At 35.0% G+C, this 26,781-nt stretch overlaps 2 protein-coding genes across 2 annotated transcripts; both read right to left on the reverse strand.

Annotated features, from left to right (window-relative positions):
- Positions 1–1,076: 1,076 nt before the first annotated feature.
- On the reverse strand, positions 1,077–6,447 carry MS3_00004714 (uncharacterized protein; the record flags this gene model as incomplete). The annotated part of the gene is made up of 5 exons (XM_051212680.1): positions 1,077–1,353; positions 3,060–3,187; positions 5,753–5,844; positions 5,882–6,045; positions 6,281–6,447. The coding sequence occupies 5 exons, from the start codon at positions 6,445–6,447 to the stop codon at positions 1,077–1,079; spliced, it is 828 nt and encodes a 275-aa protein (XP_051064011.1).
- Positions 6,448–11,643: 5,196 nt separating this feature from the next.
- MS3_00005957 (uncharacterized protein) lies at positions 11,644–25,173 on the reverse strand. The gene is made up of 5 exons (XM_051214046.1): positions 22,957–25,173; positions 13,402–22,124; positions 13,274–13,363; positions 12,854–13,233; positions 11,644–12,821 (listed from the first exon to the last, which is right to left on the reverse strand). The coding sequence occupies exon 2, from the start codon at positions 22,072–22,074 to the stop codon at positions 21,016–21,018; it is 1,059 nt and encodes a 352-aa protein (XP_051064012.1). The 5' UTR covers positions 22,075–22,124; positions 22,957–25,173; the 3' UTR covers positions 11,644–12,821; positions 12,854–13,233; positions 13,274–13,363; positions 13,402–21,015.
- Positions 25,174–26,781: the final 1,608 nt, after the last annotated feature.

The following is a 26,781-nucleotide window of genomic DNA, read 5'->3' on the forward strand; positions in this document are numbered from 1 at the left end:
ACAGCGGAGAACTACGATTAGTATTTTCTACGCGCCTATGGTGACATTGAGGCCGAAAGATGAATTACCTCGCTCCTGAGGAGCGAGTTATATTGTTCGAAGTTCTAGAAATTTACATTTCCGCGCTCCAAAACACTTCCTAGTGTGACTACGCAAATGTCTGGTGAAGAAAGTGAATAGCTCGATACTGGTCCATTTAGTGCAAACTGGTCATAGTGCCAGCATGAATCAATCCTTTTCATTTATTTATCGGGTTAGTAATTTTTGTCAAGGCTTGTCAGACTGAAAGTTCTTCGAACGACCATTTATAGCCAAATGTAACTGTCTATGTTGTCTTTGATCATAAATCTTTGTATTATTATTACTATTGGTTAAGCATCATTATTAATCTCCCCGATAAATGATTCATTTACTCTGCATCCATCCAACCTATTATGTCTTAATAATTTTGTTTTACACAACAGTCTCCAACTAAAAATTTTATTGAGTTGTAATTATTTCTCTCACCCTGTCTAACCTATAGTTATTCTGGTCATGGATCCTAAAATTCTCACTTAACATGTAAGCTGATCCGAGCTAACATTCCATATAAGTCATAACAACATTAACAACTTTATTTTATTTGACAATCCCAAGTTTCAACGATGCACTTTGCCCTAAACCTGACCACACTTCGGATTATTAATTTGGATATATAATTGTAGAACCTAAAGAGAATTTATCGGAAAAAATATTCTTTGTTCAAATATTAGTCTTTTAATATGATACGGATCCTTAAGCAATTAAGATCTCCAATTGATATTAAATATATTTCTCCTTGTAGGGAACCTTAGTGTACAAAAGGTTCTTGGCCAAATATTTACCTGTAATTTTGATTCTCCTTACGAAAAAATGTCACATGATAAAATGCTTAGTATACAGATTTTAGGATTCGAAGTTAGTGTTCATCGAGGTAAAAAAGAGTAAAACGTATCTGCTTAAAAATTCATGAATTTTTAACTTATTTTAATACTGTATATTATTTATTTATTTCAAAACTGGAATAGCATCAGAGGGAAAGGATTTTATACAAAGATTTAGATATCGTCATCACTAGGAGGCAATTCACCTTCTTCCATACTTTCATTATCTTCGGGTGATTTTTCACACGGACTTGCACACGTTGTATCCATTGTAATTACAGGAGAAGCAGGTTGTGAAATTTCACCTTCCAAAATAACTGGTTCTTGAGAACTGTGAATATCTAAAGGAGAAGGACAATCGGATTCGACTGATTTCGCTGGATTGCTTGGAAGTTCGCATACAATGTCTGACTCTTCATATTTTCTTACACGACGAGAATTCCTGCGAGCTCTACATAAAACAATAATTCGTCACTCACAGGAAGCGAACACGTGTATTTACTCTTTAAATTTATAAGTAAATACAGAATTATACATTAACCCAAAAAGACAGCTGATTATCATCATCTAAAAGGATGAAATTCAAAGATTTTTTAATGTTAAGTCAGTCGAAATCCTCAGGCTATCAACCTATCGTGAAAACTAAAATATAGTGTACGTGAAACGGTAATATTTCCCTAGGTTAATTAAATAAAGGATTAATAAGAATTTTGAACATAAAAAGCCCATAAGACAAAAAATATTACTATGGTAGTTGTTTTTGAGTGAAATGTTTAAAACATGAAGTGTGTCCACATGATATGACAACTAACTTGCTGTATGGTTAGTTAATTAAACCATTAACGAATATAGAACAATGGGCCATCCATTACAATCACAGTGAAAGAGAATAAACAAAGAGAAAACAAATCACGTACCTCAAGAACTAACACCCTAACTACAATAAGATTTCTCTAACTGTATGATTGTGAAATTAATAGGAAAATTTCAGGAGAATAAATAGACTATTCTGAAAATCAAGAGCCGAGGAAACGGAAGGGATTGAACAATGTTCTGACAGATGAGAAAAACAGAAGAGATAAATCCAATTGTGGTTAGAGAGCCCTACGATTGTTAGGGGAACTTCTTGTCCGTTGGTACGAGCAGACACTCGATAATGACAACTGATGTCAAGAGATTTTGTCACCTTACTTTTATAAAAACAAGAAGAAAAGGTTCTCAAAATACACTAGGGTTCGTGTGATTGAGTCATTATTTATGGGGATAGTTTTCTACTCCAGTACGATTATTGATTAGTCCGCCTATATTCCCTGTAGGATCGGTGATATTTTACTTGCCAAATGAAAAACAGCCAAGACATTAAGACTTATGGGTTGTCGGGGTCCCACTACATCAATGTCTGGCTAGAAGACGCAAATAGAAAGCTAATTGATCCTCTACTGTACTCTTTTCCATTATGACTCGAATAAAATGTGGTATTAAGTGTAGACCCTGGCCACATCTTTCGGCGAGACTATAGTTTATGGACGAACCAATCAGATATAAGATAACGAGTTTTGAATTGTGGCGTTAAATTCACACAAATTTAGCTAAATAGAGTTTTAGCATTATAGCTGATGTCAGTTTGTGATGAAAACCATAAATCTAAATTTTAAGCCTAACTATCAACCGTAAATCATGATTCTAACTGGTTTATAACCCTCATTTAGTCCTAATAAGTAGGTGTCCATTCTCAGGGTCACTTCAGCATCGCTCGAAGGTCGTCCATGAATTATAGTCTCACTCATCTTTCCCTTCTAAAAGAGATATTGTTTCTGCAGTCATGTTAAAACCAATTCATGTAAACATACCCAGCAGCACAACTTCACTTTGAGCTCCCGATTAATGTCAAAAATACATATTTTATAACTGTAGAATGTTTGATGAATTGATAAATTTTCTACTATCTAAAGCCAGGTTACCTGAGTTTTAGGGAACTATTATAGATTTAATTGTTGTAAAACATATTGAAAATCAGATGATTTTCACTCAAAATTGTGAGATGAATATACTTCAACAAATCTCCAGCTTTATAAAATACCTGTTATAGACTCGAAGAATATCTTAAACTTAAGTGAACATTGAATCACACGGATTAAATACTTTTATTTTAAATACCTTTTCAACTTATCCTTCATTTGTCTATCAATTAGAAAGATCAACTTCTTTTCTTCTTTCTTTACTGAATAGGAATGTTTGATTAGATTAAGATAAACACCACCAGGTGATCGTCTTCGAGACCCATCCTAACGAAATCGATTGAAAAACAAAGAGTAAGCTATGAAAGAATAAATATAGAGTCTAAAAGTGAAACATTAGTTTTTAGGTCATTATGCAACTGATTATGGAATGTATAGAATTCGGGTTTTATTCTTTTGATATGGTCAAGAGTTAAGAGACATGAAACTGGGTAGATTGTAATATCTTAGTAGCTAAAGCATCCTCTGTATCCTTACTAAGTTATATGACTTGATAGTTAATGGAAAATCTGGGTGAAGATTTTTAGGTAGTATATTACAGTTAAACTATCTTTTGAAGTGCTCCAATCAGCAACCGCGTGGCTTTAAAGATTGCTACATAAGATCCCGTCGACCTCATAAATAATCTGACCTACACGAAACTTTGGGCAAGTGGTTTGGATGAGTTTCAATACCTGAAGGTTACAAAATACACCAGATGCTTTTATATTAGCAGAGCATTTCGAACATCACGTCTCATGGTCCTAGCGAGAACTTTATGGAGCTCTAGAGAAGAGAATTTGCATACATTCCTATATTCCTATTGTCAGAATAAATCGACGAGCGTCAAGAACTTGAAAAGATTCTAAGTGTTAGTTTTTGTCTCAATCACTCTGATATCCGCACCAGTCAATAAAAAAACAAGAGAAAATATGTCTAAATCCAAAATAAACTGAAGACGATCGTTTCCAGCGATTTGAATGATTGTATTCTCAACTACGTAACGTTTTGTATAATGACACAGCTTTCAGTAGATATACAAATTTGAAAAAAAGTTTCAAAAATCAGGAAATTTTATAAACTACTATGATGGTTAGTGTGGATCGTGCATGACCACAGATGAATTTATTTGTTATTAACTACTAGCTATCAATTAGACTCATATGAATACATGATCTGATTATTTATTTCATTTTATTTAAACACATAAACATAGGTACAAGAATGAACCAAATAGATATGCGCCACAAAAATCATTCGATCTGTGTGAGGGCTAGGATACTGCCCGGGTGCCTGAACCGAGGCAGGTACGGCTGAGAGTGAGGAGAGTCAGCTCTGCCTCTCGAAATGCTTTCACATAGATACGTGGGTACAACCTCTGCCAGGGAGTCCTACTCACTACCTTCTCGTGGCGGGGATGTTGTTTACGAAATTGAGTAGACGAAAAGCGAATGTTCGGCGCTTTAAGCGAGGTGATGGATACAGGAGATCCATCTAGGGGTGTTGGAAAACTCTGATTCCAAACCAGTGTAACTGGGCCACAGGATCCTAAGGAAACAAATGGAGTATGAACCTGTTGTTGGTCGCCAACTACCATGGGACTGTATCTCCCTACGTTTCTCCAACGCCTTGTGGATTAGACCTCTAAGTCAAAGGCTTCGGGTGCGGCCTCCTAAGAAAACCACCTACTTCGGTTTGGGCGCCCAGGTAGTATTTCAACCCTCACAAAATTTGAATTTGTGTGGCGCATATCTGTTTGGTGCCTCCTTGTACCAATGTTTGTGTTTAAATAAATAAATGGTCTTACTTTCATGGATCTATATATATTGACGGTTGGTACTAGTTACAAGTATCTAAGGTGATTAGACTGCAACTAATACGTAACTAAGAGTGGGGTTTGCAAAACAATGATTAATTCAACCTGACTAGATGCTTCTGATGATATGAAATAACTGAACAAATGTAGGACTTTCAGGATTCAATGCGAAATAAGTGGATAGAATTTCATTAACTTTAAAGTAGTTAGGTGTCGGTTATTCATGAGTTATATGGTCAGAAAAATGATAGATGTTAGAAATATCAGCTAAAAGAACGCTTTGCTGAAGAAAGGTTAACTACGTATATAGGTATTCTGGAAAATTTTACTGCAAACTAACATTTAGTTGAAGACCCGAAATAAAATGAGATGATGACAAGTTGCCTTTCTAGTTCTGTTCCAAAGAGATTTCCTTAACCTTTGTATTGAATTACAAACAAATACTAAATGTAATAATTATTGATTGAAGGCATTAGGTAGTGTTTATTTCGTTTAGCAAGTTTATCACAAATTGTGTAGTGTCAGAAAAAGTAAGGATTACTAATCATTGTTTTTTGTCATTGGACTGAAAGAAAACGTGACATACAACAAATACTTGATAATTGCTTAATTTTAAAGACATATCTTATGCAAAACGGTCAGAGGTCCTATGCACACAATGGTCAGCTGGAGTTCACCTGCCAACTGAGTCTCAGCAAAGAACCAAAAATATGTTACGAATTTATAACAAAACCATAATATATAAGTTTCTTTTTTAAGGACGAGACAAATGTGTAAGTTTTGGAAGAACTATTCAGCTAAACAATCCTCATATCTCAAGTAAACCTGGACAGATTGTTTCATCACGGTCCATTGATAATCTACGTTCACTAAAATTCAAATAGTACGGGGAGAATAATATCCTATCAAATACCATAATTGAATATACTAATAAAAACAGGATAATTTACATTATATAAACGTAATATAGGTTTACATATGGTGTGACAATTAAAATGTAGTGAGGTGAAGAAACGCGCTATTATGTGGAAACCTACCATTAAGTAGAGACCACCATTGTTCTCGATATCTTCCGTAAGGTAGTAAAATTCGAGAGCTCGCTGAACACCCAAAATATCAACAGTTCGCTCTGTACAATATCAGTTATAGTGTAAATGAAAACATACTTATTAAATCCTCGTTCGGTTCTTTTAGTAGATTAGTGATAGTTTCAGCGACAAGATCGGGTGGACTGTCGAAAGTAACATCAATATGTGATCTAGATACTTCCTGGTCCCATAGAAGTGGTCCAAGCCGTTGCTTGATAGAGAGATCTGATTTTTTTAATATTCTGAAATATATAAATTTACGTGTGAACTTTCAAACCTAGTAGACAACTCTGGTTGCGTGCATACTTCAATAGTCTTCCGTTCATCATCAGTATCTGTATTAACCAAATAGCTTTCAACACCCCTGCTAGAGTCACATTTCTACAGTAAAAGCTAAATTATGCTGTTTTGATTTACTTCATGAACATGAGCTACTGACAAAGCATCATCCAATTTGTATTCGTTGATAACATTTACCCAAACACAGTTGCGATTTTTCTATATGGTTTCTTTGGGATATTTACACTGAAATCCTCTTTCATTGGTGAGGCTCGAATATCTGATTTTCTTCGTTTCCAACAAATGTCCTCATTGCTGCTAGATTCATCTTCAGAAGAAGAATGGAGAACTTCTCTGTACGCCATTTCAAAGCTACAGAAACAATACATTATAAGATCCATTTATATAAAATCCAACAACAATAATTATCCTATGGAAAATACATCAGACACTCGTTAAGATGTCGTTAATGAGCAGAAAAACACAGGATTCATAAATAATACATTTAAAGTATTGTAGCAATACACTTATATGTGAGGATTTCCCTTGAAATTAAAAATATGGTTGATTATGTTTAACAACAATTTTGATAGCTGATAAGTTATTGACGAGATTTTTATTGAAGTGGTGATATCGGTGCCATGGAAATTTGCTACGAGGTTGTACTTGTATTGAAATATACGCAAAATGGAAGATCAGATGTTGAATCCATGTTTTTTTTGTGTCGGCCATTACCAAAATCATCAGTAGTTATTTGAAGATATACCACTCACTAGTATTGATAATTTAGGATTTCCTGAACCTTTCACAGTAAGCAAAACGACCAAACAGATTAGAACAAATTTGTTCAAATAACGTAGTAGATCTCGGCGTCTTCAACATTTTATACAATTCTAGATCGTTTAAGTCCATATTACTAGCCTCCTTAACCATCAAACGATGATGGGCCTGAAATATACATCGTGCTTAATTTAGAAGTAGATTTTTAAATAATTGTAGATTTCATACTAAATATCATGGTGGACCGAATCAAACCACAAATGTAGATGAGCAAAATCATACCAACCAACTTAGTCAATGCGGGTTGATAACTCAGATATACGTTTTTAAGTTGCTGTTTAGTCATCTTTGAAAAAGGATTACAAAATGCCTTCAATCCTACAGGTAGACAGAAGCACAACTATTTCCAACAGTGAGTTAGCTTAGATGAGTTTGCGTTTCGACAGTATAAAGAAATCAGGAAGATTGCAAAACCTTTCGAACACATCAAAAAATGTACGGATGGACAGGTGAAAAACTACAGTCAAGCATAGCGTTGATGGTTTGTGGGGTAATTGTGTCTATGCAGCTTCACCAGTGGTTGATTTTTACTCCTGTGCCTGTGGTCATTGAACAAAGATTGGTAACACTTGTTTTGCTTTAAGTGAAGTGCAGCTTTTAATAGAACTATTCCCGTCTATTTATGTAATGATAAGAACAGACGTCAAGCCTATATGTAAGGTGGTGGTTGGAGGTAGTCGATAATCGATATGTACAACGAACTTTACAGTGACCTCCGTGAAGTTCACATTGATAATTCTAACATCGACATTGCAAGCTCCGTGCTTTCACTGCACATGAGTTGTGTTTTGAAAACAATTACAATTAAATACCTGTATTTTTAGACCCCCATACTGAATTGCTAGACTTCAGTCAAATAGTATGAAAGGCGAACTGCTGAACAGTACAATCGACCCTCGGCATATGGGTGATATTAGTCTTAAGTAGTGATAATCGAGAAATATCGACAGGGCTCTTTATACCTTTCCAAACGTTTTATGGGTAGCAAACCCACTACACATGATAAAACTCTCCAAATGAGGCTGATAAAAGAAACAACCTGGTGAATCGTTTTTTGTTTATTAATGTGCTAATACAAGTCGGACAGGGGGAAGTTTATAAGAAAAATATTTTTATGTTTTCTCTATATCAATGAAATGCGTATTTTAGGTTGTATAATTTATCAAGAATGTTGTTTATGAACTTAAGGCGTATTTTTATGTTCCCGGACATGAGAACTATGTATTTGAAAATTTGGGAAACTATGAGAAAACAATAAGTAAATACTCGACCAAAAAAATGGTATATTGACATTCTGGCCCGGCGTAGCCTTTCGCTAGACAGCCTATAGGGTGAGAAATTAGAAGTCAACTAGTGAGAAAATCTAAAGCTGGGATGAGATATATTGGTTAGTTATCATCTTGGACAAACAAACAAACCCTACGGAATATTGGGATTGTTTTACTCACTGTTAAAACCTGAAAATCTATTTTAAAGCTACTTAGTTTGCAACTGACTACTGCTAAAACTAGATTAGGAACCTATCGCTACTCATTCTCGAATTAATAATAGGCTGCGAATGTCTAAACATATCATGAGAAGTTGAAAAAGGGAGAACGATAACATAACTCCCACGATAAGTAAGAAACTACAAACGAAGAGTAATATTGAGCAAAGTAAGGACTCCTAACCATTGTCCTTCCGCCTGAATAGCGGCTGAGCCACGGATTTCTAAAGCATGTACATGCTAAAACTAAGTCGAGTTTGCGAACCACAGGAATTACTTTCGACCACTAAATTAGCGCTGCTATATTAACAAACTTATGGTCCGTTGACTAATCTTTATTTATTCCATTTGGTTTTTTGAATTGAACTCAAATGGACACGTGAGTGGTAATTGGAGTAAAGACAAAACACACTACAAAAGACGTATGTCCACTACTCGAATGAAACCTGTACTAGATCAATAGTAAAAATGAAAGACAAACTTCGAAGACTTGGATACGAATAATCAAAGAAGTCAAGAAAGCATCCTTGGATCGTCCCTAGGAATTTGATTTAAATATTCACATCTTTAAAGCTCTACGTCAAATTTGACTGACAGATCATTTGCTTTTGTATTAGTTTCCGAAACGTCCTGAATGAGCCTCCAAGTCGAAAACAATGAAGCTAAGATAAACATAAACTTATAACGACAAATTAAACGCTGAAGATAAATCACAACTTTAAGAGTGATACATGAGCGTGATTTTGTGTAGTAGTCCGTAACCATAGACCTTCCAGTCGTCTGAAAGAGGATACGAACATCCCCTTAGAACAGGTGCGGAGACGTGCAACAAAATGGGGGTGAGACTATAATTTATGGACGACCTTTTAGCGACACTGAAGTGACCTTGAGTGAACAACTTCTAATTAGGACTAAATGAGGGTTATAAAGCAGTTAGAATTCTCATTTATAGTTGATGGTTAGGGTTTAAAATTAGATTTAGGGTTTTCATCACGAACTGACACCAGCTATAATGCTCAAACTCTGTTTAGCCAAATGTACGAACGAATTCCGCACCAAATTCGTGAATCGTTAACTTATATCTGATTGGTTCGTCCATAAATTATAGTCTCGTCGAAATCTGAGAGGTGATCTGATCACAGTCCAAATCACCTGGATAAAGTACTTCTTACTGAAGCTTATTATCAAGCTACAAGTTAATACTTTCCGAACCACGTACGCAGTCGTAGGTTATCTTTCGTCTGGAATGGCAGTTGAATACATATGTACACTAGGCACGATATCATTGTATTCGCTAGTTCTAACTTTATCATACCTCACAATATATTCTGGTCTCTTATATTTGACATGCCTTATCCCATCATTTTGCTTATTATATTCGTCTAGTCGGTTATATTCAGATATTTGTGTACTTAATTACTTGGCATTATTTATTTTTAACTTCACTACGACTTTATTATTAAATCCAAACAACTAGACGACGACCTGGTGATGTAATAGGTACTATTCCCAGCAGCTTCATCGCTCTAGGACAAATCCAGTGACTTATGCTTAAAATATGTAAGCCGCCGAAGGACTATTCAGTCTACCATGACTAATACAACATTTGAGTGGCTAGAATCCTCTTACTGAATGCTATCGAATACCTAGGTGTCCCAGTTGGGACTGTTCTTTAGTACCACAAGAACCTGAAGAAACCAGTGGTGTTATATCAATTCGACGAGACTATATTGGATATTGTTCCAGCTGTAGTGAGAATTCATGTATAAAACTGTAGGATCCCTAAGTTCTATAACGGAGAGCATAGTAAAGCCATACTAATTAACTTACATTCCGTAGTGGCTTGCGTCTATCCAGAAGGTAACTCCGGTTCTACACGAACATGCAGATTAGTATGAGTGAGAAGGGCTGGAAAAGAGAACATAAGAAAAGACCGAACAATGCAAGCCCATACAATGCACTTTAACCACTTAAGCAAGAGACAACAATCATCAATAACACAAACCTAAGGTTAAAACAATCTTGGAATCGGAACCAGAAGCAGATAGTTTATATGTTACATATTCAAACCGCATAATAGAGCTGGTTATTACATGAACATAACTAAACCATAAAATTTTAAAGTTTTCTTGATCACTTTTCTCCCTCCAGGAACAACACACTATTTGTTACTACAAATAAGTAAATTGATATACTCGATTTAGAAAAACAATGACTCGTAATCTACTAAGAACTATGGTTACATAAGTCAGTGCCTAGTTAGTAGCGCACCATCCGAAAGTTCGTCTTCAATATACAATATCTTCTACAACACATCAAATATCTTTATTGACTTACTTTTATCAGCAGAACGCGATTGGTGTAATGGAAACAGTTACTATTATAACCAATTGTACCAGAGATTGTTTTACTGTACTTGATCGTTTAACTGTACTAAAGACATGCTTTTTTCTGTTGGTTGTGACCTTGCACGAATTCGGTTGTGCTCAATAACCACACTTGTAACCTGGCACGATATCGGTATTCTTTCGATACCACGAGATCGCCAACAAACACATCTCGACTACAGCCATCAACTGCCTTCTGATATTTTGTCTACAATAGATCTTATCGGTTAACTGGCACGTAGTTTTACCGTAGTGGTTATCACAGTCAACCGCAACTCGACGCCACGTTACATATCTTTATCATGAGCATGTGTTTATATCTTGTTGTTTCAGTGGAGTTACATGTATCTGGTTATGTTCAATGGATAATAGTCCAGTCGCTCGACTGCACTGATTCTAGTGAGTGTTGTAATTATCTATGGATTTGTTGACCTAGTTTGATTGAGTGTGTTTGTATTGGGGCAGAAGGGATCCTGGATACCAGCAGCTATCACATTACTAGGCAGGATGTCGGTTGGTTGCAATAAGAATAAGATAAAGTGATAATCCAAGTACTAGATGATTGTTTCATGGTCAACCCAGACAACCCAAAAAGCGGAAATAAAGGCGAAGAAAGGGGAAATAAAGGGGTTAATGCTTCGGTAGCGAAAGGGGAAATAAAGGGGAAAACGCATCAGAAATTCGCCTTTTTCGCCTGTCCGGGGGAAATAATGCGGATTTTCCCTTTTCGCCTTTTTGTCGACAAATTACCGACTTATCGCCTAAATATCCCCCGAATTGCCGCATTTTCGCCTAAATATCCGCCGATTTGTCGCATTTCCGCCTAAATATCCGCCGAATTGCCGCATTTTCGCCTAAATATCCCCCAAATCGTCGCATTTTCGCCTAAATATCCGCCGAATTGCCTACTTATGCGCTTAATTGTCTACTTTTCGCCTAAATACACACATTACCTCCTATTGTCTATCCATCGACAGAACCTTAAAGGTCTCCTATGTCCGCCTTTATTTGCAACAACATACCGAAGTATATCTGCAATGCAGTGGAAAAGCAGTAAATATTTTAAAAAATTTATTTAAAAAGAAAAGCGTATTATTGTACAACAGTAAAGCACAAGCTTAAGCATCGATTGTTATGCATATCCAATGCAATTGCTAATTCATTGTTATTTGTAATTATCTGAAAAACAAGGAACAGGTTATATTTTATTCATAAGGAATGTGCATTTAATCAAAAGTTCACTGAAACTCAGACACACATTCTCAACACTTCAACAGTTTCCCATGTAAGTAAAAGAGTAAGCTGTTTGAAAGAATAATGTTTATTGAAATCGAGGTAGAACAACAAAAAAATTGCACGGACTATTCAGAATTGAGGTAGTCCTCCTGTGAATTCTGAAATAAAAAAACGAACAAAAAAAGTCACAACCATATCTCAATGACATGCTTTTGCACAGCTAAATACTTGAAGCTGAACTTACGGTTATGTTCGTTAGTATTGTTGACTGTAACTATAAAGCCGTAGGGAAGTTATCACTTTAAATTAGTACATACCGGATTTTCTTTTCTTCTATTTCGTTTAATCATCTTGTCTCGGATGTCGTGAAAGTAACCTTGTGTCGCTATGTCGTACAGCTTACCAAGGTCTTTCTCGTTTACAGAGGATGACAAAAAGCGATGAGTTAAGGCACCTGAAGTTTAAGTAATAGATATAGGTTACTTCGTATGCAGCTGTAAAACGTGCATTTCTGTAGTGCTCGTTTTGAAGAGGTGCCAAGTAACGTTAACATTAACATACAGTGCCACCAACAGGCTTACATTGCGATGTGGATGGTGATATCTCTAATTGTGTTGAACTAAATAGTGAATATCTAAATAGTAATTAAACGTACTTGGCGATTGGCGATATCACTTTGTCGAAAACACGGAATTTTGGATATTGTACGCGGCTATTCCCAGCCTGCATTTCAGCCACATCCATGTCAACTGAATTGTAAAGAAAATCTTCTTTACGCTTCATTAAACCTCTAGGAAATGTAAGTAAGATTATTGTACAGACCTCTTTGGCTTCTCAGTGTTCAGTGGCAAAGTGTTTTCATCCGTAGAGGTGTTTTTCCGTTGACATTCCAGTACCTGTAGGGCAACTAACAGGTCTTTTGCTGACTGCAGAGAATCTATAGTGAATTAGCAGATTGGTTTTCAATCCTAGATGGTAGTAAACCCCACTGCCGATGAACTTGGGTTGAACACTTGGACATGTCTTCAAAACGCCTCTGATGCTTTTCGGTATGTCCGGGATAAGAAATCTTAGACCATACAGAACCCGATCAGCATCTTTTATGCTCAGAGATGTATTTGACATTAGATACATCATAAAGTCGTTCATCTGTTCTTTGCGATTCACGAACTTTGTAGAGCACAAGTTCACTTCACTACATCCTATAAGATATATATTCACGTACGAATTTAATGTTCATACCACTATTAGCTGAAAGCCTTTGATTGATGTTGCTAGTGGACGGTGTACTAATCGAAGTACTTTCATTACAACTGACTTCTCTCTTTACTTCTATCAATTAAGTAAACAACATTGTTAAATTCAGTTACCTTTTACGGTGCTTTCATTAGCAAACTCACTGACCGAAGGAAAAAGATATTTTTTCATTAAAGCAGCTCTCATTTTATTCCACCTCCGATTATAAGTGGTTCTGTGACAACCAAGGGAACGTGACAAGTTCACAGTTGCCCTACGTCTACGAACATTCTCACTGATATCAGAAAAAGTCATATTATTGGCCTAAGAAGGTAATCAGTCACAATGAACCTAAAGTCCTGAGAGCACGTCACTAACCTGCATCACGTAAGTTTTTTGTGATGGCTCCAAAGCATGTCGGAACACTTTAACTAAACAACAAACGAAGTCACTCTATATGCGTATCAACCGAAAGCCTGGTTCCGTATTTTGTACATTGTTTTTATGAAAATACTTTTGTTTTTTTAATTTGCGGTGAATAAATTTGTCGAAGTTTATGAAAACTTCAGTTCCAGATGCGGTTCATTTAAACACTGTACGTTACGTAGAACTGTCGACAAATTTCCCCCAAATACACGACGTAAGGGGGGAAAAAGCGACATTTCCCCTAAATAACCGACGTAAAGGCGAAAAAGCGACATTTCCCCTTTATTTCCCCTTTCGTCCGCTTTATTTCCCCCTTTTTTCCCCTTTATTTCCCCTTTTTGTGTTGCTTGGGAAATACTTAATTGATTGACAATATATAAGGAGATGGAGTAGAAGGAGTTTGGGGGTTACTTAGATGATAATATGAGAGATGAAAAGTAGATACTGGTTGTGGAGTACTTATAACTGTGGTGATATATAAGACATTCATCAAATACAAATGGTCCAAGAGGGAGATAGTAATCCATGGGTGAGTAATGATAATTTGGTCTTGGAGAGCGTCACAATTAAGATCAACTCGTAATAAGAAAAGTAAGAGCGTACCTGGCTGTTCTCCTTCTCATTTGGGTTATCTCGAGGAGTTTGGTGTTGATGTTTTAGTCATATGCTCGCTTTGAGGTGATTAGGTGCACTTAACATTGTAGTGTCCGTTATTATTTTAAGCCCATATATCTTATTCTGGCTTTCGGACAGGCCAATCTACTCATTCTACTTGAGTCATATGTTGACCTTGTTAGTTATTCGCTTACCAGTCTTCATTGTTTTTATATGAGCGCATATGTGTGTACATTTCCCATCCCATTCATCACATGTCTGTAGCTTATTTTTGTCCGCCTATAAATATTGGTTAACACCTGACTAAAAATGAGTTGGCTTACCAGCCATCTCCACCCTGCATCGCTTCTCTTCCTGCTATTCCATTCACCTTATATACAAAGTATGCGTATTCAAAATCCCATTCTCGTTATTTGACTTATTTAATTCCGTTATTGACTAACGTGATTAAAGTCGACGATGATATACGAGAATAGGCGATAGCAAACATCCATACGATCTAAATAGGAGTCAGATCCACGGGCCACTAAAATATGTTGTATACCATTACCAACTAATACCTTATTCTCCTGTGGTTCAACGAGAATAATCCCAAAGGTTAGATTCTGTCCTTGTGAGGTTAATGTTTTAGCCTTATCACCCACTTGGTTACCCTCTCGGTACTTGGTTCACGAGACTTATGTCCCTTTCGAGGAGAAATGGTGTGGCATCATTGCTGACCTCAATATGTGGCCATTCGTACGTTTTAAACGGATTTTGGAACAACTCTGAGGTGATTGCACAAAGTTGTCTACGCATAAATTGTGGAGATGCATTTGCATTCTCTTCCATAGGGGTAAGTGTACAGCCAAGTGGTTACCCAGAAGTCAGTGTTGATGCTGATTAACATTTCAAGTACTTTTCCTGAAATCAAGTCAAAGGCAAAAGTATAGTCAGAGATGCGCCCCAAATATACTTCCTACCCTTTTTCAAGCTAAACACTATATTATGATCAAGGAAAACAGCAGCATTTAAGGTGCTTCTTTTGCATTTACGAGCAAACTGGTACTGAATAATGTTTTAGCACACATCTTAAAAATGACGTTTGAGATCTCATCACGTCTTAAGCATTGGAATGAGTTAAATGACTAAAGACGTGTTCGGACATTAGTTTCTGTGAAAATTGGGACACATTTATTCTACAAAACTATGGATATGGGAGGTATGACATTATATGACTGATGTGCAGAAGAATTATTTGCGTCACGCCATTGTTTCTGACGTATTTACTACCGGTAAGTTCATTATATAGTTTTCACATTACAGTGTGTTTAAGAAAGGAGCCTCTGAGTGAACGTTAAGTTTTGAAATCTGTAGTGATAAATAAATCCACGAAATCAATAGCTTTGTATGTCTTCGACATATGATGCTGACCACATTAGTTTTATTGGACTCACCTAGCTAAAGGCGCTCGGTCAAGCATCCGCACCAGGTCACGAGAGGGAACGCCCTGCTCAACTTCTCCTTGTAACGCAGTTGAGTGCTTTCCTCAATGTGTGGCCTATCCACTTCCAGCTCTTCCTCCTGAGTTCTTCCTCCACTAGAATCTGGTTTGTTCTCTCTCACAGTACGTTGTTGCTGATAGTGTCTGGCCAACGGATCTGAGGTATTTTGCGTAGACAACTGTTAATACACACTTGTATCTTCTGGATGATAACTTTCGTAGTTCTCCGGGTTTCCGCCCCATACAGTAGAACTACCTTGACATTTGTGTTGAAAATTCTGGCCTTGGTGTTGGTGGACATTTGTTTTGAGTTGTAGATGTTCTTCAGTTGTAAATATGCTGCTCTTGATTAGCCGATCCGTGCCTCCACACCTGCATCATATCCAGCGTGTTCATCAATGTTGAACTCCAGATATATAAAGGTCATTAAATCCTCCCAGACTTCTCCGCCAAGTGTGACTTAGTTGGTACACGTTGTGTTGTATCGGAAAATCTTGCTTTTCCCTTTGTGTATATTAAGACCTACTGCTGCTGAGGCTGCTGCCACACTAGTACTCTTCCTGCATTTGTTTTTGTGTGTGCGATAGAAGAGCCGGATCATCTACGAAGTTTAGATCGTCCAGCCGCATCCTAGATGTCCAATATATATCCCATGTTTCACCCCATATTTTGACGTCTTCATAATCCACGGGTCACATATATTTCCGCATAATTTATAAAAACAAAGTCTAAATGGATATTCAAACTAGTGGAAGAATCTATTACATTTTGATGACCCAGTGGTCAAAGAAAATTACAGTCATTTTAATTAAAGTCACCACATCCAACTGAAAGTGACCATTAAAGGCAGTAACACAAAATTCAATGAATTTATCAGAGAAAACATATAGTGCAGATGACATGCAGCTTGAAGTCATGTAGATGTTGGTAACATAATCATATTCGTATTTATTCAATTGTTTTGTACGGCATCTTAAAGTCAACCAATCGATAAAGTCATTTGAAAACTTGAAACACTCAAAAGTAGATCAACACCAGTTCACGTTTACAAACGTGGCTGTACTGCCGTCACACCTCCTTCTCTTGCTTGGTCGATCCTGACTATAGATATTAAAATCGCGTAGTGATACTAAGCAATCGTCCTGCAAATCAGTTAACCAGGATTCTTGAATTGTGGCTAAATTACAGTTGCTATATTTGCTTAGACTCGGTAACTGTTGAAGATAGTCCACCTTACAAACTGGTGATCGGCAGCAGTCGGAATCTGATTAGTGTTCATTCTTTTCAATGTGTACTGCCAGTCATACGATGTCTCCGGTTGTACTTTTTTGTATCTTGCAAAGCAATGGGTCGTAAACGCACTTGAATAAGTTATGCGATCATAGACATAATGATAGGTTAAAACAAAATACAAGACATAATTTGTTAAAACATTTAGATTGTAGAAACAGATAGTCAGGATACTCAAGCAGGCCGCTTGATGATCATAATATTCGGCTTATTTGTCAGGACTCTTGAATAAATGGCCTCATAAATCCATTTCATCTTAAGGACTGACATTGTATCGAAGATCATCAGTGTAGATGATCTATGTCGAACGATTGGATGCCTAATCGAGCTAGAAGTGGGTGGTGTGACCAACCAGCTAACGTCGAAATCACACCTCACAGTTTAAATCTAAAATGGACCACCCTTTCTTAGTATTTAGGTACTATGGTTGCTTTGATGACCGTACGACACAAACGACGTTATTACATAATACATCATTAAGAGTAAGCACAATGAACGGAGTGTGACCTCTCCGGCATGGACCAGTCCACACGTTGATTATTTTTTATTTTGACGAGGACCAGTGAACTGTTCGACATTCAGTGACCAACCGGTCGGATGACTTGGCTGACCCTATAGCATAGTAATGAGTATTTCTTCATCTACTGCTTACTTACCCCGAAATTGTGCCAGTAGTTGACCACAATGAACTACCATTAACTCCATAATGTCAGTGTCGTACACCTGCCGTAATCTTGTTTCGGATCGAATGGTGTTGATCATTCAACTACGTAGCAGAAACGGTTAAGATAATAGCTAATTTCTGGTAAACGTAACATTTCAATTTCAAAATAGACCCTTCCTCCATTTTTACTGCCGGAATAGCAATTGATTTAGCCAGTTAACTGACATACCTTACATGTAACTTACGACCACTGGAGATATGATTCCTTTTGTTGGCTCTTTTTCTCAAATTAATCGTTTATTGATAATGTTTTCATTAATTTACTGTTTTTACTCTGTGTATTACGATGAGTTTTTGTGAACCAGTTGTTCCTTACTAGAGAGGTTATAATTATGGTAAGTTAAGTATATGGTGAGCATTATACGTAATATTGTCATTACTGATAATGACAAAAAAGGTCGGTTGTGCAGTTTTTGATAAAGCATGCGTGCGATGAAATTTTGTCGCGCTGGAATCGTACAGGTCAATTGTGCTATGATCATTCAGTGTGTTAATTATCAACCACAAGGAAACCACTATGCGCTCAGTGGTTGACCAAGCTTCATAAAAATGTGTGACTACCAGAGTGTGTATGCGATATGTTGTTATCTGAGCCGTATGCCTAAGAAGTAACCACTAAATTCCTCTTAGCTGATCCGCACCCCTGCCACTGTGGCTTTCTCGCCATCGATTAACAGGCTCAAAATAAAGTGGTATATGTATTTGCATATGTTTCACCCTGGTTGCTGACCTAATGACAACCTTTGATAAAACTTTCCATCCATTATTTACTCTCTGGTGTATACGGGTCTCTTAACATTTTATAAATTTCAATCCAGAGGTAGATGAGTAAGATGTTCCTTCGAAAGTTTATCCTGCCTTGATTTATAGAAATTTCTAACTGCTTATAGTCATCAAGTAGATGTGTACCTATTTGGATTTTGAATGTTAAACTAGATGACAAAAATGATATTCATCATACTTCAATGGCCTGCGTTCCGAATAACTGTGACATCTTTCCTGGACCCTCACATTATTTCGATTCAAGACTGTTAAGTAGTTTTCGAGAAGATTTGTTTTCTATTCAACGTGATAGACTTGAATTCAAAGTTAATTTTATCTCAAATGAATATTAGTGAAAATATAATAGTAAGTTGAGTGGTATTTGACGATGTTTCATTCTACTTTCAAGACCTTTTGTAAAGATTACTTGTAGTGGCTGGTGCCATTTCAAACCTACATAAGTCATTCTAACATCTGGACAGATCAATCTATTCATTCTACTCAAGCTACATTTATATCTTGTCACTTATTCACTCGTCAACCGTAAATGCTTTTATGTAAGAGTATGTGTGTGCATTTCTTATCCTACTCATTACATGTCTGTACCTTATTTTTGTCTGAATACATATATCGATTCAGGTTTGGCTAAATCTAGTTGACTTGCATGACTTCTTCGATCTGTTTAATTTGTTCGATCGTTTGTTTGGATCAATGATTGTACGAAATATACGTATTCGTAATACATTTTCGATTTGACTAATTTAATTCCGTTGTTCACCAACTCGATTTAAGTGGATGATTATATACGAGGATTGGCAATATGTATACTTCGATAACAAGCAGAAACAATCTACCAGGAGTCACATATAGGGCCACTTAATGCTCACTACTCCTCACTAGTCTAAAACTAAGAACAGTGATACTCAACAGTAATTTAGTTTATTTCAGTCTTGATTACTCATGACGTGCCCCAAGCTGCCAGCTTTGGGGAGCTAAAACCACTTAAAATTTTTGTTATAATACATATGTTCAGTTTGTCCTCCATTGTTCCTACTCGTTCCCTTTCTACTCTTTCCTGTATTGTTTTAGACTATTTATTAAAATTCAGTGGTCAGCTGTATTCGCAATAACTGTAGTTCACTTTGGGGATTTCCACAAACCTGGCAGGATGATAATTATCATTGTATTTATCAATATTATCACTGTACTTTAATTACTGTTAGGGTTTATTACTTTGTGATCAATACTTAAAGTGATACAACTTTTGTCTTGTCCGTTTCCTTTTCAGCTGGCTTCGTAGGCTTTATCAGACGTAACTGTAAGTTCTTTGTTCGCATTATTAAGAACATTGTCATACTGCTGGTACATCGACCTTTCACATATCTTAACACGTTATTATACACTAAAAATGATTTTTTTATTTTTCAGAATATTGTCAATGACAGTTCTACAACGGAATGAAAAACTTTGTACACATGGATTATTTGTAAATTTATTAACTGTAATAAACATTTATATACGTCATAAATCAGTCTTTTAAAAATAGCGACAAATCGGTTAACATTAAGTTTATTTGGCAATGCGCGATTAACGAAAAGTAGTAAAACATCCCAGTAATAAATGTACGTAAGCATTCTCCCTAGGTCTTCCGTGATGTCGATAGGTTTTCGTAAAGCTTTTGCGTTAAAACAGTTTTCAGGAAAACCCAAAGGCTTGGGAAAGCTTCCCCAAAGTGATATCACTTTTATCTTGTCCGTTTCCCTTTCACCTGGCTTCGCAGGCTTTATCAGACGTAACCGTAAATTCTTTGTTCTTTTGTATATTGTTTTATACTACTTACTAAAATTCAGTAGTCAGTTGTATTCCCAATAACATAAGCTCACTTAGGGATTTCCCCAAAATGGACCAATTTTCCCCAAAGTTGGCAGCTTGGGACAGTAACTTCACTTCTATTGTATTAGACATAAATAGCGTTTCAGAGCATCATGGATGCTTCACAAACTATAGCTTCATTTCATAGGCGATGGAAAGTCGAGTAAACTTGTTCAGTGACTGTGAACTTCGGCTTGAAGACAAGTTAGTGAGCTATTCAACAGTCGGAAGACAAATTAGAAGAATGCTCTGTTTTAGGTGACGCTCCAGCTCATTTCGATTGTAACGTCTTTCCGAAAAACTGTTACGCGCTAAATTGCAGACTAAATACGTAATTCACTATATCAATACATAAAAACATATGAAATGCCTTTAGTAAATATGACCATTCATTTTCTTGAATTTTTATTTAAAATCATTATATTCGGAAACTAACATTTTCATGAAATACAATAGCTTACTTTCATGCGACTTGGAAACTGAAAAAGTTTAGTAAATATGAATTAAATTAAACGAAAAACAAAAGAGCATGAGAAATATTTGCATTATTTTATGATTTCTTAAATTGACATACTTTTATATACCGGATCGTATTCTCTGAGAAATTACACGTATAATATCATTAAATACTGATAACATTAATTCATAGTAAAAGAATGTTAAAATTGCCCATGTTATACATAATAATAAACCAACTATACATGCTGTAATCACTAAATGCCTTGAGATGTCACTCTTACGTCTATACTGAATAATATCTGAGGCACGATAATCACTATAGGCACATAGCGAATAAACTAACGCTGGTAATGAACACCATAAGGTAATTGGACAACACAATATGGCAAATAGACTACAAACTATAGGACATTTGTCGAATGTTTCATTAGATAATGGTCTAAACGCATCAGGATTATTATGGTTATTTTGATCTATGCCAATGATGCCTGAAGCAGACCTAACTAGAAGTGTCTTAGCTGCTTGAGGTTGATACTGGTGAACGTAATGGGTTTGTTGATGATTCTGTGGTTGCTGGTATTGTGCTTGTTGATAGTTATGGAGAAAAGAATAATTTGGTTGGTGATATTGTTGTTGTTGTTGCTGTTGACATGGTAGCGGTGTAAACAAATGACGATTTTGAGATTTAAAAGCATATGCTCCATATGGTAAATTATATTCACCTGGAGCCATATTTGCATTTTGTTGAAGAGCCAAATTATACTGATTATGAAGATGATGATGGTGAAAACCAGATTCTAAATATGTACTATACCCAAGAGGTTCATTTCTTCCTTCGTTATCGAAATCTTCCAACAAATTTCTATCTGTTGATGCTTGTAGACCAACCAAGCTGCCTTGTGGATCATAAATTGGCATGGTATTAAATGCAGCTCCACAAACTTTACTACCAGCGGTCAACGGATTACCATGATTGTGATGATTATTTAGATGAATTTCATCATGAGTATATCTCCCTTCATCATCATTCCCATTTTCTTCATGAATAACGTGATTTACAGTTGGGTGAGAGTTTGGATGGTCTAAGGATGAATTATCTACATTCGGTGACGATGATGATTGTACCGATTGAGGCTGCTGGTTCTCATTCATATTTGGTTTGGTTTCAAAATCCATTAATGACCGAGTTAATTTCAACTTGATGTGATGTTATGTATCATCTTAAACTATGAAAAGAAAAACATAGTAAAGGATTTTGTAATTTTTTATTTTCATTTTGATTGAAATCATGAATGGATCAATGTTATATCACCACTGAAGACCTGAAAGCATTGAACGACCATTTAGTCCTAGTATAGAACTCCTCAGTACTGCGCCTCCATGATCCCGTATGAGGGATTTGGACCCGGAACCTTCGGTTTCGGGTGCAAACGTTTAACCTCGTGGATGCTCACTGCCGAGGAATCCTATACTGGGACGAAATAGTCGTCCAGTGCCTCCAGGTTCTCACTGGTGGACTAGCATTGATCCATTCATGATCTCAATCTAAACTCAGCGATCTCCACAACCCTAAACTAATATTTTCATTTTGTGCCAACATTTTCAACGAAGATTAAAGAAATTAAAAAAACTAAGATGTAGGACTTGAATCTCATATACAAGTTTCTTGAAGATTATTACCTGATAATTCATTTCAAATCACATCCTTAATTTGGGAGAATTCTCTGGTTGATAACTGATTTTCTTTTTCATCTTTATAAATTAAGAAGTGATGTTCAACCAGATTATCTATCATATCATCCCTGAGGTTTAATGAAAATGATTGGAATTAATATTTTAATTCAACAACTATGGGAAAGTTATTCCTTGGTCATCTGTTTTATAATTTAGGATTTAGTATTTATGTTATTTTAATTAAAACAGAATTAAATGTTACCACGAATGCACTGAACTAATGAATTCAATTTCTCAGTAATTAAAAATGAGCAAAATCCTGTTAGTTACACAATTGAATAGTAAGTTTTTAGTTTAAATAAAAGAATGTTAATAAAATCTTACTTGTTAAAATACAAACATTTAGAAATTGTTTTCATTAAAATGGATTATCTTAACAACATATTCCTTTAGGAATAACTGATATTAGCCATGAGCCTTGGGGAATCTTGTGACCCACAAGAAACCAAACCTAGGATCAATTGGTCTTATGAAGATATCAATGCTATTTGGTTTTTGAATGAAAATCCAGTACGTAATGTATTCTGATTTTAATCAGTTGTCTCTAAATTATAATTATCGCTTAGTATCATCAATGGTCAACCACTTACACTCCAAATTTAATTGGCCTCAGAAATTGCAACTGTCGAAAAGTTCTGTAAATTCAATAGAAGAAATCACTTATCTGATACACGTCATAAAACATAAATAGTTAGAAAATATGGACATTTGTGAGTAGTTATATGTGTGAAGGTATTATCTTTTCAATTATTACTAGTTCCCATTAGTTTATGAACTAATATAAATATGTGACTGTTCGGCTAGATGTAAAATCACTTAAAATCATTTTCAATACAAACATATCACTGGCAAATACACAAATGACACTCAAAAGGTTGAGATATACATTATTTTTATGGATAAATTGAAGCAGTTGAATAGACGTAAGGTTATTCAACAAAAGTACGATATCATGATGTATTGAATTGGCAAAATTTATACAAATAGTCAATGTGACATATATATTCATTTTATGTAAAGTGTCTTTTAATTTGTGGATGAATTCCTAGATTAGCACTGTGGATTTCATTAGGGAAATAGAACGAATGAAATCTTATCATCATATATGGAAACGTTAGATCTTATTTTATTTCTTATTCAGTCTATAACCATTGTTATTTCTAAATGAAAACACTGTTTCAAGAAGTTCGTCTGAGAATCTATACAAAACATTTATAAATAAATAAATAACTTGGATTGGTTAATATTTTCATTACTTTATTAGACTGAATACTATTTCTTACACTAAAATCTAAGCAACATCAAATAATTTATTCTATTTTGAAGTTGTCAAGAACTAGACAATGTTGCTACCTTCAAAATACATAAAAATAACATTTAGGAACTTGTCGAAAACGAATAACATTTTAGTTGATCACTGATGTTACAGTAACAATAAAGTTTAATCATTCAAAGCAACCAATTAATCATTAGTGAATTCCAATTTATACTGATCTTTTTTTTCAAACTTGACAGTTTCATATTTGAACTATTTCTCTCATCATCATCATCATCATCATCAACATCATCATCATGAATTGGAAGTATTCCACAGTTCTTTTCAATAAACTAATATATAAAAACGAATATTATCATCGACAGGATATAATATTTTGTTAAGTTGAAATTCTCAAGTAAATATTTACATTTCTATTTCGTTTACAGATTGAATAAAACGATCTGACTCCAGTGGCATATTAGTCTGTAATATTTTCATAATACTTAAGTGCTCCGACATCAATGATCTACTGTTTATCAAATAGTGATAAATAAGGAGGGAAAATATGAGATTAGAGTAATGTACACTGCAGTTCATATCATTTTGAAAACTACAGTTAAACCAACAAACCAATAAGTAATTCCAAACAAGTAGAAAATTAATCAATCAAAAGTTGCCTGGGAAACAAATAAACCATTTCTAGGGTCTTATCAAAGGTAAAAATACACATGAAACAAGACTTCTACAAGACAACTTTCTAGATTTTACAATGAGATGACTTGTTTTTCAGCTAATATGCATTACTAAAAAGAATCATAAAATTGCAAAAAATTATCAGTACTTTAGCTTACATGAAAACAGTCTGAAATATAAGCATAATCCACAAATTTTCTAACTTTAGTAGATTAGAACTAAGAATCCCTTGAATTTCCGATAGGAGTAAGCTTATTTTACTGCCACTTGATTATAACTATATCAGGATTTATACAGTTTCTGAGTATTCATTAAGGGCGAATTGGAATTATATGATATTTCCCTTACCGATTAGGAAACCACAAATAACCATAAGTGCTGGTAACCTCTCATTACAAAGAAACTGTTGCCTGATCAAGATCTAAAGCCAAAAATTTTTTCTCGAAAATTCTTTAATCATCTTAACTGTACTGCTATTAAAATGTCTACCAATTACAAAACGATCATATTTATCTAAGAGTTCAATGTATATCAGTACTTAAATTTCATCATTAAAATTGCATTTATTTCATGTAATTTCTACAACATCGTTATCAAAATTAAATGTAAATGATTCACTAATAATAAAACATCTTTTAAGTAATTAGATAATACAAGAATAAAACAAAACTATAAATTACTTTATCCGTAACGATACACCTAAACATTAAAATTGATTTTAAAAACAAAAAAAAAATAATAATTCGTCAGAATACACTCTTTAAGTCATGTAATATTGTAGTGAACAAGAACACAGGCAGAGAACAATTATTTGTTTACTGATACAACATTACATAATATTATATATGAGAATTATATTTGAACTGATTTCCAACGTTTCGTCTAGATAACTTGCCTGGACTTCTTCAGAGTAGGCAAGTTTGCTAGATGAAACGATGAAATTATTTCAATTTCAATCGCTTAGATAATTTCAAATATAATTTTCACATATAATGACTTTTCTATATTCGGTGACCAATTTTTTATCAAACTATTCGTTTTAATATTGACGAATATTCGTATAAATTACAGAATATCTTGATCAAATCTAAGAACCATACAGTAAATATTTCATTTACAAAATATCCATCAATGATCTCAGACTTTATTGTTTCTTCATTTTCATATCAATCACTTTCTATTTTTGTTATCTTCTCTTCAATCTTCTCAATAATCTGCCACTAGGCATTTCGTTTTCGACTGCTGATACATACTACTGATATCTGTCGACATCAGTAGCACACATATCCAGAAAATGGCTTGTTTTCATTGAATTCATTCTAAAGGCAATACTGTCGTATATATATATAGTTCTGAGTATGTACGCTCAGTTAGAATATCCATTTGTTATTCATTTATCAATTGAATATTAACAGAAATATGTATAAAATTTAATTAATCAATAAAATGTCTCTTGAAATCCTACTAACCATTAGAAGTGTGTTACACATAAGAATATGGATTAGAAAATAACTAACATTTATCTTTATGCTTGTTTGTACTAGTGAAATATGAAAATTCAATCGAATATAATATTCAAAGTATTTTTTTCTATAAAAAGAAAGAATTTTTTTCTGATTTTAAAAAATTATATTTTAGAATAAGGAAATTATTAGAAATTTGATTTTAAACAAGCAAATTATAATAAGAGAAGGGGTTTTTGTGAATATTATAATAATTTCAATAGTTGTGATCATGAGTCAATTGAATCCAGACTATCATGGAGATCCTGGAAGTACTGGACGATCGTTTCGTCCTATTGTAATTATAATACGTTATACAAATAAACCACTCAACTTTCTAAATTCACTTGGTATTGTTTGGCTCGTATCTTCTCATTGAGGTTCAAGACTGCAATTGATCAGTCAAACAATACCAAGTGAATTTAAATTCACCCCATTGCACAAGCAAGTGGCTATCAGGACTCAGTAGATGAGTGGATAACGCGATGGCGTTGGCACTGGGTTAGAGTCCCAGAGTGAACATCAACTCAGAGATTCAGGTGCATCCGGCTGAAGAGTCCCAAATAGGACGAAACGGGAGTCCTAAATTCCACTGCTAGCCAGTATCCATCATTACTTACAAAAATGTTCAACTTTCTTTCTAATTGAGTTTGTTGTTACAATAACAAAGGTGAATTATGAACTTATTAGTAATGT

Source organism: Schistosoma haematobium (assembly GCF_000699445.3).
Source record: "Schistosoma haematobium chromosome Unknown HiC_scaffold_330, whole genome shotgun sequence".
Lineage (NCBI taxonomy): Eukaryota > Metazoa > Platyhelminthes > Trematoda > Strigeidida > Schistosomatidae > Schistosoma > Schistosoma haematobium.

Excerpts from the sequence above, each read along its gene's own strand:
- MS3_00005957 (XM_051214046.1), bottom strand. The coding sequence starts at position 22,074 with ATGGATTTTGAAACCAAACCAAATATGAATGAGAACCAGCAGCCTCAA.